The sequence below is a fragment of the Musca domestica genome, unplaced genomic scaffold (genome assembly GCF_030504385.1).
Source record: "Musca domestica strain aabys unplaced genomic scaffold, Musca_domestica.polishedcontigs.V.1.1 56, whole genome shotgun sequence".
Lineage (NCBI taxonomy): Eukaryota > Metazoa > Arthropoda > Insecta > Diptera > Muscidae > Musca > Musca domestica.
Window position 1 is genome coordinate 2,737,405 of NW_026712356.1, and position 18,850 is coordinate 2,756,254.

Consider the following 18,850-nt stretch of genomic DNA (forward strand, 5'->3'; position numbering starts at 1 on the left):
TTTCAATTACAAGCAAAATAAATGCACAAATATAACACTCAATCATTATTTTGAAAATAAAATTAAATTCCTCTGGGCCCATTGTGCGATGTTCAATTTTCAATATCGGATTAGGTATATTTTTGATTATGCCAATCTTTTTCAGTTCAATATAGCTCAAGCGCAGCCAATATTCCGGAAGGCCCAATTCGGTGACGCGAATTATGAATTTATTCAGCGCCTGCATATAAACAGAATTCTGTGGCAGAACAAAGCCCAAAGTTCCCATATTGTTTAGACACAATCCACTCAAACGAAATAGGGGCTTTGGCAGCGAGCTTTGTTGGGAATTGTAGATGTACCATTGCGAATGATGTACTGGATAGGCATACGAAGTGTTGAATGATGAATGTAGCTCCCTATACTTGTAGTAGTCATCAAAAATTTCCAGTCCCGGAAGAAAATATTTGTAATTCAAGCTACGGCTATTTTTTATAAAATCCAAATCATTTTTGAAAATTACAATTTTTACATTATTTGCCTGTAGATCCTTGAAACTCTTCAGTGGTACGCTGAGAGGATGTGTTAGAAAAGATTGCAGAATTGCTGAAAATTGCACCGTGACCAGAAGTCCTCGTATAAAGAACACGGTGTATAACATCTTCAAACTTTTCGTAGAGTTCGGCTGCAGTTTAAAGGAACAACCAAATATACTTCTAAGTATTTTTGTATTCAGGATAATTTTGTCCAATGTTATTGCGTAATCTTGATTCCTCTTTAAATACATTAATTTTGTGGCCAGTTCTAGGATGAGAGACAACACCATCGTAAACAATAGGAAGCGTATGTAAAATGTTAAAGTTAATGAACGATATATAAACTCTTCATAGCTCTGCGGATTTTCCACAGGTACCATAATACACCAGGCCCTTACTTCGTAGGAATGCGACATGATTTTCGAACTGTTGGCATATAGAGCTGGCACCAATGCTGCGGGTATATCAAAACTATCAGTTTTAGCCATATCGAAAATGTTCTGATAGAACACAGGCTTATCGTCTTTAATATACATCGGCCACCACAAGGAACCATTAATCGACTTTGCAAATGTTTCCAAGAAACTCACCAAATAACCTTTGATTCGGGGCAGACCTTTTTGATCGCGATACACCACCGAACGTGGTATCATTTGATCGGGAAAAGTTCTTATTTTATGGCCATGCAAATTCAAGAATTTATTGGGAAAAATTTGAACCGTTTCAGCATCGTGGCTAAAGCTTTTCTTTACCATTTCCACATGAGGAAACATTTCAAAAGCGTAAAACAGCTTTGTTTCATAGTAATTTCCCAACAAAATAACCACGTTAATCATTTTGAATTTGGGACATGCCGCAAACATATGTCTCGCCACAATACCGGCATAAAGGTTCGATAACGATTCCGGAGCCAATAGAATAATTCGGTTTTGCCTTTTATACTCCAAGACCATCGATAAATACTTTCCATATTTCTCCTCATCTCCATAACGCCAAAATATGAAAACAAGAAAGTTTTTGTTTAACTTGATGCATGAATTGCAAAAGGAATGTGGAAATGAATAACTGAGAAGCGTTTTTCCCATATCTTTTTGCAAAACTTCAGCAACCAAAGTATCCTTAATGTTATCCTCGCGTCCCATGAGGACACAGCTGTCAAATCGACTTTCGCGATCCACTTTGTAAAAGAATTGCTTTAATTGGAACTTTATTTCATTGCTTTTCTGCAGTTCCTTCTGCAGATTTTCAGTGAGTTTATTGGGCGCTGCCGTTTGCAGCAATAATAGCAGCAATGCTAATATTTGCAAAAATGTTTGATTTTTCAATTCCATTGTCAAAGGTTGTCGATGAACTGAATTACATTTGTTGGTGGTCAAGAGATATTGTCTATACATCCAGCAGTCGCTTAATCGAAACCATTATGGTCTTAATGCTTTCCAATATAATTCCTTTTAACGTTCCATTTGTACAATTCGTTATTTGACATTTTTGCCTCTGAATTAATAGTGTATGTAGTTTAAAACACTAACACGTTTTTTAATGTAAATAGTTCACTTAAATTTAAGTCACTGCATGATTCTGTGATAAGTTTGCTATGTTAGTCGGTTGGTCTAAAGCAAACCTATATTTTTATACCCTACACCACAAGGTGGTCAGGGTATTATGTCTTTGTGCATTTGTTTGTAACAGGCAAAAGGAAACGATATAGACCCATAGTTCCTTTTGATGATCTGCATAGAATCACATTCTGAGTCGATTTATGCATGTCGTCCGTCCGTCTGTCCATGTATTTTTGTAAACAAAGTACAGTTCGCATTTATTGCCCTATCCAGATGAAATTTTGCACAAATCATTTGTTTGGCCCAAGGACGAACCCTATTGAAATTGGAGATAATCGGTGAAAATTTAGATATAGCTCCCATATATATCTTCGTCCGATTTGCCTTTTATTGTGCACAAAACGTGTAATATCAGTCCGAATAATATGGAATTTTGCACGTACGATTAGATTGGACCTGAAAATAAGTATGCCAAATTTGATCGAAATCGGTTCAGATATAGCTATAGCTCCTATATATATTGTTCATCCGATTTGTTATTTTTGTCCTCCGCAGCCGTAATATGCACTCTGTAACAACAATATTTGGGGAAATATATCAAATACATCTCAGAAATACATTTGCTAAATTTTATCGAGATCGGTTCAGATTTGGAAATAGCTCCCATATATAACTTCGTCCGATTTACCTTTTATTGTACACCAAACTTCTAATATTTGCCCAAATTGGATGAAATTTGTCACTTACGAATTGAGTCTAGAAGCTAGTATGTCAAATTTGGTGAAGATCGGTTCAGATTTAGCAATAGCTCCCATATATACTGTTCATCCGATTTGTCATATTTGTTACCCACAGCCGTAATATGCACTCCGTAACAACGATATTCAAGGAAATATATCAAATACAGCTCAGAAATACCTTTGCCAAATTTTATCGAGATCGGTTCCGATTTGGATATAGCTCCCATATATATTTTTACGATTTCAAATTAATTGTGCACCAAATGGGTAATACAAGTCCGAATTTAAAAGATACAAATGCTTCGGCATATTTAGCCCTTTGAACTTTAAATTATAATAATAATCATAGCGTGTATGATTGAATTTTTCCATAAAAACTTTTAATTGTTATGCGGAGCTCTACTAAATTAGCAAAGTGGTGTAGGGTATCATAAAGTCGGCCCCGACCGACTTTAAGACTTTCTTTACTGGTTTCTTTTCTGGTATCGAGCCGAGTCGACCCGACTTTAACAAATGTTACACTACTATGGATTTTAAAAATCATAAAAGGAATGGTACCTATGTATACGTAGATTTACTGCAATAAAATCTCAAACCGGAAACCATGAATAGTATATATCCGAACATATTGACATACATATTTCCAAGCTGTCTTGTACGAAATTTTGTTTTTATCTATGGTACAATAAAGAGGTAGAACAGCTTCATAAAAATACAGAAATACATTTCTGAGGCTATACCCGCTTCTTGTCAAAATTATTCAAAATTACATTTATTAAATTTGCCAGAAAAAAAAGTTGTTCGTGATGGAATTCAAGCGTGATATTATTATTTCTTTATATTTGGCTGGAACACATTTAAATTTCAATAAATCTTTTGTGTTTGGTACCATCGGTCGTTACCTTGATACTGGTAGCGTAGATCGACGTCAAGGAAGTGGACCGAAAAAAATAGCAACATCAGCAGAAATGGTTCGAAAGTAAAGAAGCGGCTTGATCGAAACCCGCGTCGCAGTGGCCGAAAAATGGAGCTGGACATATCGCAATATTCCATTCGGCATATATTGAAAAATGAGCTCGGGGTAAAGCCATTGAAATTCCAAAAAGTTCAAGGACTTACACCGCAACATAAAGCAAATAGACTCAAAAGAGCTAAAGAGTTGCTTCGCTTGGCCGAAAGTGGTGAACTGCCGAATTTGATTACCACCAGATGCCGATGGTCGCTTTCCGCTCGTAAAAATTGACCGTGGCATCAGAATAAATTCCGAATATTATCGCAAAAATATTCTAAGAAGAATGAATACAAAATGAGTTTCCTTGCTTCATTTCCAGCGCACAATGGCCACCAAAATCTCCGGATACCAATCAGTTGGACTATTGTGCCTGGAGTATTTTGGAAAGCAAAGTTGGTACTAAAAAATGCCAAACTGTCGGTCACCTTAAGCAAGCGCTTCGCCGGGAATAGGCCAAAATACCGCAGAGCAACATTCGGGCAGCGTGCGACTGTTTCATTGTCCACAAGGCCATAATTCGTGCCAAAGGTGACCAAATCGAAAAAAATCTAAACTTATTTTAAAATTTGATGCTATTTCCGATATTTTTGGTTTCATTGTCCCATTGAAGGCCATAATTCGTGCCAAAGGTGACCAAATCGAAAAAAATCTAAACTTATTCTAAAATTTGATGCTATTTCCGATATTTTTTGTTTTCTTTCAATATAATTTAAAAAAAATGTAAAAATGATGGCGTTTGACCTTGTTGCAGTTTTTTATGTCACCCTGTATATCAGAACATATTTCAAAATTTGACAGACTTCCTAAAACTACAAAAATACGGTTCTGAGGCTATGCCCACTTCGTGTCGGAATGTTTCAAAATGACATTTATTATATTATACTTATCAAACTTAGATCGAGCTCGGTGATGGGCAATATCAGTCTACTCCTTCACAGAACATAATTTAATAATAGAATAGGAAACGATCGCCCAATTTTGAACAAGCATAGCTAATCCCAATATTTTTATCTATGTAAGGTGAGGTACACAAATTGAGTACATCGGTATCTCCTCCACAGGAAACGGTCAAAAATGGTCAATATATTAAATATTCGTCTCTTTTATGCCTTATTTTTTATGTGAAATAAGTTTCTCATGGTCTTCAAATTTCCCACATCCCAATTCCTTCTGGCATCTCCCGCACAACCGGTTAAAATTTTGAATAACACGTACCCTCTTGATGCTCATAAAATGCGAAATGAACATCCGATTCTTTTTAAATGTGGAACATTCTAAAATTTCCACAAACACAAGGTCTAGTTTGGGCATGGTATGCATCCAACTACTCCTTCTGGTATCTCCTCACAAAGGGTCAAATTTTTCACACCAGAATTTGCATTATATGAGATTTGAAGAGAAGCGGGTGCCTATTTCGCATTTTTTGAGAAATATAATTATTCAAAATTTTGGGAAGGTGTGACACGATCCATTTCCACAACAGATCTACTATTAATAGAAATATTGTGATATTTCCAGTTTGGAAGGGATTGGATGCTCATGCGTTTTACTAGCTTCATGGCTATTCAAAATGTTGACCCGTTGTGGGGGAGGTACCAGAAGGAGAAGATCGATACACAACAGATCTTGTGTTGGTATATATATTGGAATGTGCTACATTTAAAGAAAATCTGACTCTTATTTCAAATTTTATAAGGGTTACAATTATTCGCAATTTTGACCCTATAAAACAATAAATACATAAAAAATTGACAGAAGTCGGGCACACTCAGAAAAAAAATTGTATTCAGCTGGTAGGTCTACCTTAACTTTTTATTGTACCATGTTTTTACCAGATCTTGCATATAATATAGGATGGGTACATACACTGGTGGCCAAAACTAAAGCAACTTAAATCGCAAAGACAATAAATGTCCTGTAACTTTTACAAAAATAAATATATCGTAATTATTTTGCCAGTTTTAAATGAGGGGTTTAATTCACTTTTAAGAAACTAAAAATAAAAATTCAAAAATAATTTTGAACGAAAAATAATATGTGGAAAACTAAAATGACTTAATTTTTGCTTGGTCAAAACTAAAGCAACTTTTGATTTTTTATTTTAAAATAATTAAATTTTGGCTAGTAGTCGATAGCATAAACATTATTTTTGATAGCAGCTGCACACCTACGAGACATTGAATCTATAACACGCTCAATTTGATCCTTGGGTGTGTTTTCCCAGGCACCCCGAATTCTTTAGAAAATATCGTGCTTATTTATTTCCGAATCCCTATTGATCTTCCTATCTACGATACTCCAAAGGTTTTCTAAGGAGTTTAGGTCAGGTCATTGTGCCGGCCATAACAAAACATGAATTTTTGACTCCCGCAACTAATATTTGACAAGTTTTGATACAAGTTTGGGATCATTGTCATGCTGAAACACCCAAATCAGCCGAATATTTTTTTTGTTACTACTGATCCAGTTTCAAAAAACCGACTTAGTATACAGAAATAATTATGAAATCACATAAATATTTATGAAATATTTCTCGGAAATCATTTGCTGATAATTTGCTATTTTATTCAGGTACTGTATTTGCATTTAGCCATTTTTAAAGTATTTTTGGGCAGTACTTAAAAAACGAACTGAAAAACACATACTGTTGTAAAAAACTTCTCAAAAAGGATTTATGACAAGCGAAATTGTTGAAGGAAGCAAAAAGCGATAAATATCACAGTAAAAACAACTAAAATTGCAGCGGTTATATGAATGTACAACAGAGTTGCTTTTGTTTTGTTCAAGCCAAAATCGGGTTAATTGACTTTACCAAACATTATTTTTTATATAAAAATGAATTTTGGTTTTATGTTTTAGGTTTTAAAAAAGTGAATAAAGTACCTAATTTAAAACAAGAAAAACTTTTTCATTTTCTTAATTTTTGAAAAGTTACAGGGCATTCATTCTCCTTGTAATTTCGGTTGCTTTAGTTTTGGCCACCAGTGTATATATGCAATCAATGGGTATATCTCAGCCTATTAGAACCAAACTCTTTATTGCTTTCGCCGGATATAAATGTACGTCGGCAAACTCTTTGTATTTTCTTTTTATTTGGTTTTTATTCAAACCTACTCACTCTGTGCCGCCTTTACGCATCACTTGGTATATTAAAATTGAGTCATCTTAGTTTTCATCACATCAACCCACCTTCATTAGCGAACAAAACCAATGTCGGACAGCGCCGATTTCTGTTATCCTACACCACTAAACATATTTAGAAGAACATAATTTTTACCGAATTTTTCATATACGCACGAAATACGAATGTGACAAATTCATCGTATTTCGGATGATATTATACATTTAGTGCATAATGAACTTGAAATCCGACGGGAATATATATGTAAGTTATATCCTAAAGCAATCTCAGAACCAATCTCAGCAGAATTTGGCCAATGTGTTTCAAGGCTGTATATAACATCTTGTGTGGAATATGTAGTAGTGCTTATTTCGGTAAGGCTGATTTACAATATTTAACTTGTTTTTTTTGTTTTCTTTTTTATTTGAATTTATTGATGATTTTTGGGCGTTATTAATTGATTTTAACGCATTTTAATTTTATAGAACTTGACATCGAACACATACATATGTATTATATTTTATAATTTTTTAAGCAACATTAAAACAGACATTTTTTTTAAGAAAATTTAAAACATAATTGTCTAAATCCGCAATATTAAGTTTACTTCTTGAGTCCACATTCAATTTTACAATAAATTTTCGAACAAACTATTTCAGCTATAAGCAAAATAAATGCAAAGATATAACATTTAAGCATAATTTCGAAAATGAAGTTGAATTCTTCAGGGCCCATTGTGCGATGTTCAATTTCCAGTATCGGATTGGGTATATTTTTGATTTTGCCAATCTTTTTCAGCTCAATGTAGCTCAAGCGCATCCAATATTCTGGAAGGCCCAACTCGTTAGCACGAATTATGAATTTATTCAGGGGCTGTAGATAAAGGGAGTTCTGTGGCAGAACAAAGCCCAAATTTCCCATATTGTTGAGACACATGCTACTCAAACGAAATAGGGGCTTTGGCAGTGAACTCTGTTGGGTGCGGTAGATGTACCACTGCGAATGGTGTACTGGATAGGCATACGAAGTGTTGAATGACGAATGCAGCTCCCTGTACTTGTAGTAGTCCTCAAAAATTTCCAGCCCCGGAAGAAATCGTTTGTAATTTAAGCTACGACTGTTCTTGATAAAATCCAAATCATTTTTAAAAATTACAATTTTCAAATTATTGGCCTGCAGATCCTTCAAGTTCTTAACTGGTACGATGAGAGGATGTGTTAGAAAAGATTGTAGAATTGCAGAAAATTGCACTGTGATCAGAAGTCCCCTTATGAATAGTATGGTGTATAATATCTTCAAACTTTTCGTAGAGTTCGGCTGCAGCTTAAAAGAACAACCAAATATACCTCTAAATATTTTGGTATTCAGAATAATTTTGTCCAGTGTTATTTCGTAATCCTGATTTAATTTCGAATACATTATCTTTGTCGAGAATTCCAAGATAAGAGACAACACCATCATGGACAATACGAAACGTAGAAAAAATAAGGGATTTAATGAACGATATATAAACTCTTTGTAGCTATGGGGTTTTTCCACGGGTACCATAATACACCAGGGCCTTTCCTCATACGAACGCGACATGATTTTTGAACTGTTGCCATAGAGAGCTGGTACCAATGCTGTGGGTATATCAAAGCGATCTGCTTTTGCCATATCGAAAATGTTTTGATAGAACACAGGTTTATCGTCCTGAAGATTTAAAGGCCACCACAGGGTACCATTGATGGATTTTGCAAACGTTTCCAAAAAACTCACCACATAACCTTTCATTTTAGGGAGACCATATTGGTCGCGATATACCACCGAACGTGGTATCATTTGGTCGGGGTAGGTTCTTATTCTGTGACCATGCAAGTTTGACATTTTATTCGGAAACACTTCGACCTCTGTCGCATCGTGACCAAAGCTTCTATTCACCAGTGTAAATTGTGGATACAATTCAAAGGCAAAGAAAGCCATTGTTTCATAGAAATTACCCAACAAAATAATAACGTTAAGCAAGTTATTTTGTACACATTTCTCAAACATATAACGCGAAACAATGTCAGCAAAAAGCGCAGATAAATGAACCGGAGCCAATAGTATAATTCGATTAGACCTTTTGTATTCCAGAAACTGTGACAATAGCCTGCTATATGTATCCTCGTCACCATAGCGCCAAAATATGAATAATATAAAATTTTGGTTGAGCTTAAGACATGAACTGCAGAACGTACGTGTAAATGTTTGAACTAGTAGAGTTTTTCCCATATCTTCCTGCAAAACTTCAGCAACCAAAGTATCCCTGATGTTATCCTCGCGTCCGAGCAGCAAACAACTATCAAATCGGCTCTCTTGATCCACTTTGTTAAATAGTCGTTTCAGTTGGTATTTAATTTCATCGTTTGTCTGTTGCTCCTTTTGCAAATCTTCAATAAATCCGTTGGGTGCTATGTTTTTGACAAATAATGACGAAAATGCCAGTATTTCAAGAATTAGTAGATTTTTAAAGTTCATTGTCAAACTCTGTCGATGAACTGCTAATAAAATTGGAAAAGTAATTTTATATGTGGGTAGCGAAGAATAATTCTTCTATAATGTTTTAATGGATACTATTATGGTTTTAATATTTTCCAATATATTTCCTTTTAACTTTGCATTTGTGGATTTCATCATTTTGTTATACACCATTTGATGGTAAGTTTATGTAGTTTGTCATTTTTATTGAATATTGAAAAAATAATGCGACATAGTATGACTCGAGTTTTTAGTGCCAAAAGATCCATTAGGGGCTTAATAGAAACTATAAAATCCCTAATGGATCATTTGGAATGCAAAGAGCCGTATTTGTGAACCCTCCCTTTTCTGTGCAATAAATCGGATACTTGTTGTATTAGTTACAAAATTACAATCTACTCATTTTGACAATGAATTCTAATTGTGAAAAGTCTTATTAAAACTAATAAAAATCTTAATTATTATTTACAATTTTGAGTATTTTTGGGAACTCTGGCGGAGGTTTGCCACTTAATCTAATAGTGTCATGAATATTTTCGCTGCTTAATGAAAATGTATTTTGAGAGTATTAATCAATTATGGGGTAGGTACTAGAATATGGGATCTATTATTTTCAATTTTACCGCCTGGAGTTATGGACATTTTTAAGTATGAATTAAAATATTTTAAATGGCTATAACTCCTTAAATATTCAATTTTAAAAAAATCGGATTTTAATATTAAAGTCCCAGTCCGCGTTGCCGGGCCGTAGTTTAAGTGTTAATGCATATTTTTAAAATCATAATAGCTCGCAGATCTTATTCGTAAAAGTGGCACAATCTTTATTATAAATAACTGTTCGACTAAATAAAAAAAATATAAAATCATAAAAAACCAGTAAAGAAAGTTTTAAAGACTGGCGGGCCTACTTTATGATACCCTACACCACTTTGCTAATTTAGTAGAGCTCCACATAACAAGTAAAAGTTTTTATGGGAGAATTCAATCATACACCCTATGATTATAATTATAATTTAAAATTTAAAGGACTAAATACGCCGAAGCATTTGTATCTTTTAAATTCGGACTTGTATTGCCCATTTGGTGAAAAATTAATTCTAAATCAGATAAAGATATATATGGGAGCTAAATCCAAATCTGAACCGATCTCGATAAAATTTGGCAAAGATATTTCTGAGCTGTATTTGATATATTTCCCTGAATATCGTTAATATCATATTTCCCTGAATATCGTTAATATCAATATGAATATAATATTACGGCTGCGGAGGACAAAAATAACAAATCGGATGAACAATATATATGGGAGCTACAGCTATATCTGAACCGATCTTCAAATATCTGAACCGATCTCCAAATTTTGCATACTACCTTCTAGACTCAATTCGGTCGTATGTGCCAAATTCCATCTCATTTGGGCAAATATTAGACGTTTGGTGCACAATAAAAGGTAAATCGGACGAAGTTATATATGGGAGCTATATCCAAATCTGAACCGATCTCGATAAAATTTAGCAATAGTATTTCTGAGCTGCATTTGATATATTTCCCCAAATATTGTTGTTACAGAGTGCATATTACGGCTGCGGAGGACAAAAATAACAAATCGGATGAACAATATATATGGGAGCTATAGCTATATCTGAACCGATTTCCATCAAATTTGGCATGGTTATTTTTAGGCCTAATTTGGTTGCATGTGCAAAATTCCATACTATTCGGGCTGATATTACACGTTTGGTGCACACAAAAAGCAAATCGGACGAAGATATATATGGGAGCTATATCTAAATTTTTACCGATTATCTCCTATTTCAATAGGGTTCGTCCTTGGGCCAAACAAATGACTTGTGCAAAATTTCATGTGGATAGGGCAGTAAATGCGAACTGTACTTTGTTTACAAAAATACATGGACAGACAGACGGACGGACGGACGGACGGACAGACGGACGGACGGACATGCATAAATCGACTCAGAATGTGATTCTATGCAGAACATCAAAAGGAACTATGGGTCTATCTCGTTTCCTTTTGCCTGTTACAAACAAATGCACAAAGACATAATACCCTGACCACCTTGTGGTGTAGGGTATAACAAGTACTCTGAATACCCTCCACCATTTGGAACGAGTTTGGAAATTTTCAAAACAAAATAAAATCCGTTAAAAATTCTGTTAAAATCTTAAAAATAACGACGACGACGTGGACCTGCATAGGCAACTTTTGTCATAACCAATTACAATATGCAAATGCGAAAGCAAACAAAATAAAGAAAAAATATTAAGTTCGGCCGGACCAAACTTTTAATACCCTCCACCTTAGGGTAAAGGAAACATTAGAACCCATTATGACCCACATATTCCAACTTTTAGAAAAATTCATTGGAAAATGTGCCAAAAACCAGCAAAATACCGAATATCGGGAAATACGGCTATACGGGTTATACAAAAACGTGGACCTATATATACAGTGTTTCGCCAAAGAGCTGGAACCCATTGTGACCAACAAATACCAATTTTTAGACAAATCCGTGAAAAAAATTGGAAAAATAATCAAAATACCGAATATCGGGAGGTACCTGAATATATACATTATGGGGTCTACGACGAATATTTAAGGACGTTACAAACGGAATGACAAAGTTAATATACCCTCCTTTCCAAGGTGGAGGGTATAAAAATCGTGAATAATTTAACTAAAATCATCAATATAGGGGGCTATATCACTACGAACTTCAAATATCAAAATTGAATAATGTTGCTAAAATCATCAAAACAACGAATATCGGGAGGTACCGTTATATGGGGGCTATACGAAGACGGGGACTTGCATAGACAATAATGTCGCTAAAAACATCAAAATACCGAACATCGGGAGGTACCGTTATATGGGTGCTATACCAAAACGTGGACCTACATGGCTTATTTTCAATACCAAAAGTCCATACATTTGAGTAAAATTTTATCAATATACTTCATTTCGTTCGGAAGCTAGAGTGATTTCCATAGACGGATAGACGAACGGACATCGCTAAATCGACATAGAATTTTATGTATATCACGAATATACACCAAACGGAATGACAAACTTAATGGAGGGTATAATAAACACCCATTGCAAAAATGTCAATACATTTTCACGTACCGGTCGATTTAAAGCGTTTTAAAAAACCTGGTCCTATTTCTCAGCCATATGCTTGAATTTAAGCGTTAAAAACCAATCTATTGAAAAATTATATATCAACTGTAAGAGCATTTAAGAGCTCAACTCAATTTTTAGTCCGATGAGCTGCAATTTGTAATTTGCAATATTTAGAAGATCGTGCTAAGTGGTATTTACTTTTGAGGGCAGAATGATTTCAGAATAGTCAAAGTTAATTTCTCTTTTACACCTATTACCATAACACAACAAATTGAGCGTTAGAGTGCCGATAAAGTCTATAATTTTGATCATAGTAAAATTCAATAACAAATACTCAATGTTCGTCTGTTTGTCCTTCAATCGCTCCAAATTACTATATATCGGTGGACCTGTAAAATACTGTTATATGGAGACTATACCAAAAAAAATGTTCTTATTTTCAGTAGATGATTCTCTACTCCCAATGAATGAAGATTTGTCTGAAAATTGGTATTTATGGGTCATAATGGGTCCTAGTTCGGGCAACGAAACATTGTATGTATAGGTCCACGCTTTGGTATAGCCTCCATATAACGGTATCTTCCGATATTCGGTATTTTGATGGTTTTTGTCACATTTTATCACGGATTTGTCTAAAAATTGGAATTTGTTGGTCATAATGAGTTCTATCCTCGTTGGCGAAATGTTGTATGTATAGGTCCACGCTTTTGTATTGCTCTATATAGCGGTACCTCCCGATATTCGGTATTTTGATGATTTTTGCCACATTTGCCCACGAATATGTCTAAAAATTGGTATTTGTGGGTCATAATTGGTTCTAGTGTTTCCATTACCCTAAGGTGGAGGGTATTAAAAGTTGTTGTTAATAAAAATCGACTATATGGGTCCACGTTTTGGTATAGCTCCCATTAAACTGTACCGACATATTTAAGGTTTTTGGGTGTTTTAGTCACAATTTTACCCCGAATTTGCTCTTAATTGGCAGTATGTGTTCCCATTATCTAAGAAATATCCTTGCATAGAACTTTCAATATAGGTCTATGTTTTTATGTTTTCCCCATACAACTGTACCTCCCTATATTCAGTATTTTTGATGGTTTTAGCAACATTATTCACACGAAATGTTTCACATTTCGTATTGAAAGTTCGTAATGGGTTATACAGCCTGAGTTCGAAAATTGCCAATGCTGGTTCACGCCTTCGGATAGACCCCATATATAATATTCGGTATTTCCGATGATTCACTGGAATTGTATTTCGTGTTTGAAAATCCTCTTGAGTATTTTATCCTATGAAAGAAAATTTGTATGTGCAGGTCCAGGTCTTCTTATAGCTCCCATATAATGTTTCATTGCTATATTCGCTATTTTTATACCATCCACCTTGGACAGAAGGGTATATTAACTTTGTCATTCCGTTTGTAACATCCTTAAATATTCGTCGTAGACCCCATAAATGGTACCTCTCGATATTCGGTATTTTGGTGATTTTTGACACATTTTTTCACGAATTTTGTATATCATAATGGGTCTCTCGTTTGTGTGGGAAGTCATTGAAATTATAGGTCTACGTTTTGGTATAGCACCCATATAATGGTACCTCCCGATATTCGGTAATTTTATGATTTTTTGCCACATTTTTTTCAGACAAAGAAAATTGGTATTTCTAGGTCATAATGGGTTCTAGCTCCTTTGGCGAAACCTTGCATGTGTAGGTCCAGGATTTGGTATAGCCCCCATATAACAGCACCTCCCGATATTCGGCATTTTAATGGTTTTTGCCACATTTCTTCTAATGTTTCCTTTACCCTAAGGTGGGGGGTATTAAAAGTTTGGCCCGGCCGAACTTAATGTTTTTTTTTACTTGTTATGATTTTATTTGTATTTTTCAACGCATTTCTTTTTTTAAATTTTCAAATCCCTTTAAAATGTTGGCGGTATTCAAAGTTCGGTCCAGCCGAACTTATAGATTTTCACTTCTTAGTACTCAAAATGCACAATTTTTTCAGTTTGTCAAACGTATGGAATACCAAATATAACCAACAATAATCACAAATTAAAATATCACAGTATTAGTATTATTTAGTACTTTTCGTACAATCATAGCGCAGAATTCCAAAATCACCTACATATCTCAATTTCAGATACCAACAGAGATCTCAATAACAAATTTTAAGATTCCTTTCCTCACCTCCCTCATTCAGTATTTAGTATTTTTTCAACAAATATAGAATTTAAACCACCGCCAGTATCAAATTTTAGAATAAGTGTAGATTTGTTCGAAATGGTCACCTTTGGCACGAATTATGGCCTTCAAACGGCCAATGAAACCGTCACGCGCTGCCCGAATGTTGCTCTGCAGTATTTTGGCCCATTCCCGGCAAAGTGTTTGCTTGAGGTGATCGACACTTTGGTATTTTTTAGTGCCAACCTTGCTTTCCAAAATACTCCAGACACAATAATCCAACGGATTGGTATCCGGAGATTTTGGTGGCCATTGTGCGCTGGAAATGAAGCGAGGAACCTCATTTTGTAACCTTTTGTAACCATTCTTGGGTAGCGCATGATGAGTGCGATGGTGCTGAGTCCTGTTGAAATGTCCACGGTCTGCGTCCAAAATGTTTGCGTTCCCAAGGCTTTAATACATCGGAGAAAACCAAATTCGGCAGTTCACCACTTTCGGCCAAAGAAATCACACTATGACGCTTGAATTCCATCACAAATAACTTTTTTTCTGGAAAATTCTCACCAAAATTTTTTTTGAACACTTGTTAACAATATAATGAGTTTGGACGAGTGGCTTAGAAATAACAGTAGTCTGAAGTTGGTAGCAGTTTTTTTATCTCACCCTGTATGTACATACCAAAATCTACTGTTTGGTACATCGAGTTTGCAGATGGAGTTTACCATATTCAAAAATATTTATACAAATAGTGAGTTATTAGAAAGAATAGAGTATCGCAGTTGGCTGCGACTTACCACATCGTAATATTTATATCAGACATAGGTCAAGTTCAAAAAGCGACAATTGCTCCCAACTCCTTCTGACACTTCCCCTTTAATGGGTCAATATTTTCAAGAGTCAAAACTCTTGCGAAATTTGATATAATTTGTAAATTTAATTTACCTAACCACTAAATTTAAGTTATAGATGGTACAACTCGGTCCATTCCTGGTATCACCCTCATAAAGACTTAAATTAAAAAATCGAGTATCTCATTTTAAAATGTCAGCAATTACACAAAATTATCTTAGAATAAAATAAAAAAAAGAAATCTTAAAATGTAAAATTAATTTTTTCGAAGTAATTCGTTTCATCATTTTATGGTTCTACGAAGTCTGATAACTACTTATTGGGAAAAATAAATCTACCCATAAGGAGAATTTAATTTGTACCTACTAACATAGAGAAATAAATTTATAGACTAAAAAGTTATAAAATTTACTCCTTCCGGCAGATGTCACTACAATTGATCTTGGGCCAGTAAAGTCACTCAGGGCTAGTGAAGTCACTCGACTTCGGAAACAATTTATTAATTTTTTCGCTATTTAAGTTCTGTATTTTTATACCCTCCACCATACTACTAGGGTATATTAATTTTGTCATTCCGTTTGTAACTCCTCGAAATACTCATGTCAAACCCAACAAGGTATATATATTCATGATCAGCGTAAAATTCTAAGACGATTTAGCCATGTCCGTCTGTCTGTTGTAATCACGCTATCTTTCGAACAAATTGAGATAGAAGGCTAAGATTTTGCACACATGTATATTTTGCCAGTAGGCAGGTTAAGTTCGTAAATGGGCCATGTAGGTCCAAGTTATCATATAGCCCCCATATAACGGTACCCCCTGTATTCGGTATTTTGATGATTTTAGCGACATTATTCACCGGAATTGTTTCAAATTTGGCATTTGAAGTTCGTAGTGGATACTACAGCCTAAGACAGAAAATTATCTGTGCAGGTCCACGTCTTCGTGTAGCCCCCATATAACGGTACCCCCTGTATTCGGTATTTTGATGATTTTAGCGACATTGTTTGCCGGAATTGTTTCAAATTTGGTATTTGTAATGGATACTACATCCTAAGTCAAACAAGTAAAAAAGCTGTAAGTTCGGCCGGGCCGAACTTTTAATACCCTCCACCATTTGGTACAAATTTGGCAATTTCCAAAAAAAAAACCGTTAAAAATTCAGTTAAAATCTTAAAAATACCGAATGCTTATACGACGACGTGGGCCTGCATAGGCAACTTTTGTCATAAATTATTACAATATTTAAATGCGAAACTTGAAGAAAAATCTGTTTATAATGTAGCTAAAATCGTCAAAATACCGAATATGGGGGGTACCGTTATATGGGGGCTATACGAAGACGTGGGCCTGCACAGACAATTTTCTGGCATGGGCTGAAGTATCCATTACGAACTTCACATGCGAAATTTGAAACAATCCCTGTAAATAATGTCGCTAAAATCATTAAAATACCGAATATCGGGGGGTACCGTTATATGGGGGCTATATGAAGACGTGGACCTACATGGCTCATTTTTTGACTTTAGATGAAGTATCCATTACGAACTTCAAATACCAAATTTGAAACGATTCCGATAAACAATGTCGCTAAAATCATCAAAATACCGAATATCGGGGGGTACCGTTATGTGGGGGCTATATGAAGACGTGGACCTGCACAGATAATTTTCTGTCTTAAGCTGTAGTATCCATTACGAACTTCAAATACCAAAATTGAAATAATTCCGGTGAATAATGTCGCTAAAATCATCAAAATACCGAATATCGGGAGGTACCGTTATATGGGGGCTATATGATAACTTGGACCTACATGGCCCATTTACGAACTTAACCTGCCTACTGGGAAAATATACATGTGTGCAAAATTTTAGCCTTCTATCTCAATTTGTTCGAAAGATAGCGTGATTACAACAGACAGACAGACAAACAGACAGACAGACGGACAGACAGACAGACAGACACACAGACAGACAGACGGACATGGCTAAATCGTCTTAGAATTTTACGCTGATCAAGAATATATATACTTTGTTGGGTCTGACATGAATATTTCGAGGAGTTACAAACGGAATGACAAAATTAATATACCCTCCATAGTATGGTGGAGGGTATAAAAATGAGCCATGTAGGTCCACGTCTTCATATAGCCCCCATATAACGGTACCCCCGATATTCGGTATTTTGATGATTTTAGCAACATTATTTAACGGGATGGTTTCAAATTTCGCATGTGAAGTTCGTAATGGATACTTCAGCCCATGCCAGAAAATTGTCTGTGCAGGTACACGGTAACGGTACCCCCATATTCGGTATTTTGATGATTCTAGCTACATTATAAACAGATTTTTCTTCAAGTTTCGCATTTAAAATTTGTAATAACTTATGACAAAAGTTGCCTATGCAGGTTCACGTCGTCGTATAAGCATTCGGAATTTTAAGATTTTAACAGAATTTTTAACGGATTTTACTTTTTTTTTGGAAATTGCCAAATTTGTACCAAATGGTGGAGGGTATTAAAAGTTCGGCCCGGCCGAACTTGCAGCTTTTTTACTTGTTATATTTCACGACATAGTTGGGTAATGTAAATGTAAACAAAGTCACTGTTCATTATTAATTGATAAATCATAAAAATATTCAATATTTTGTATTTTGGGAGAATTGCGTGAATAGTCTTATGCTCTCTCACAGCATGAATGACATCTATTTAGGCACTTTTTTCGAAGACAACAGATGAGACAACTTTTTAGTCTATGCATTTATTTGTCTATGCTACTAATGTATATTTTTTTCAGAATCAAACATACCCCTTTGATATATAATTAAATATAAAATATCATAGTTAGGAAAAAGCTGCGATTTGTTAGTTTTCTTCAAGGGACTCGAAGCTTAACTTGAACTTATAAGACGTCTTAAAGTCTCTCTACATTGTTATTATTTCATCCATGGCGATTTATTATTAAACTATTATTCACTAAAAGCCATTCCAGTTCACTTTTTCCCCTGACAAATTAAAAGTATAAAATAGCTTAGCTAGCTTAGCATTTTTCACTTGCTTTAATTTCATTTAATTATCAAGAGTTTCCTTCCTGCTGGTTCGTTCTCTCTGGCGTCGGCTGTTTATTAAAGCGTCAGGTTTTTTTTGTTGAATTTTACCTTATTGTCGTTGTCATAAATTTCCTCGTGTTATCGTGGTAATTGGGGTTTGGGAAAACCTTTTGCATGGATA

At 34.9% G+C, this 18,850-nt stretch overlaps 2 protein-coding genes across 2 annotated transcripts; both read right to left on the reverse strand.

Annotated features, from left to right (window-relative positions):
• Positions 1-512: 512 nt before the first annotated feature.
• LOC109612447 (uncharacterized) lies at positions 513-1,846 on the reverse strand. The gene is made up of 2 exons (XM_059128613.1): positions 914-1,846; positions 513-551 (listed from the first exon to the last, which is right to left on the reverse strand). Exons 1-2 carry the CDS (start codon positions 1,844-1,846, stop codon positions 513-515), a joined length of 972 nt encoding a protein of 323 aa, XP_058984596.1.
• A 5,704-nt stretch (positions 1,847-7,550) lies between these two features.
• LOC101887199 (uncharacterized) lies at positions 7,551-9,446 on the reverse strand. The gene has a single exon (XM_005175433.2). The coding sequence runs from the start codon at positions 9,444-9,446 to the stop codon at positions 7,551-7,553; it is 1,896 nt and encodes a 631-aa protein (XP_005175490.2).
• Positions 9,447-18,850: the final 9,404 nt, after the last annotated feature.

Bases quoted from the DNA above. Each gene is read 5' to 3' on its own strand.
- LOC109612447 (XM_059128613.1), bottom strand. From the start codon at position 1,846: ATGGAATTGAAAAATCAAACATTTTTGCAAATATTAGCATTGCTGCTA. The intron at 552-913 runs GTAAGGGCCTGG...ACATCCTCTCAG, and splicing joins TCATGTCGCATTCCTACGAA to CGTACCACTGAAGAGTTTCA.
- LOC101887199 (XM_005175433.2), bottom strand. From the start codon at position 9,446: ATGAACTTTAAAAATCTACTAATTCTTGAAATACTGGCATTTTCGTCA.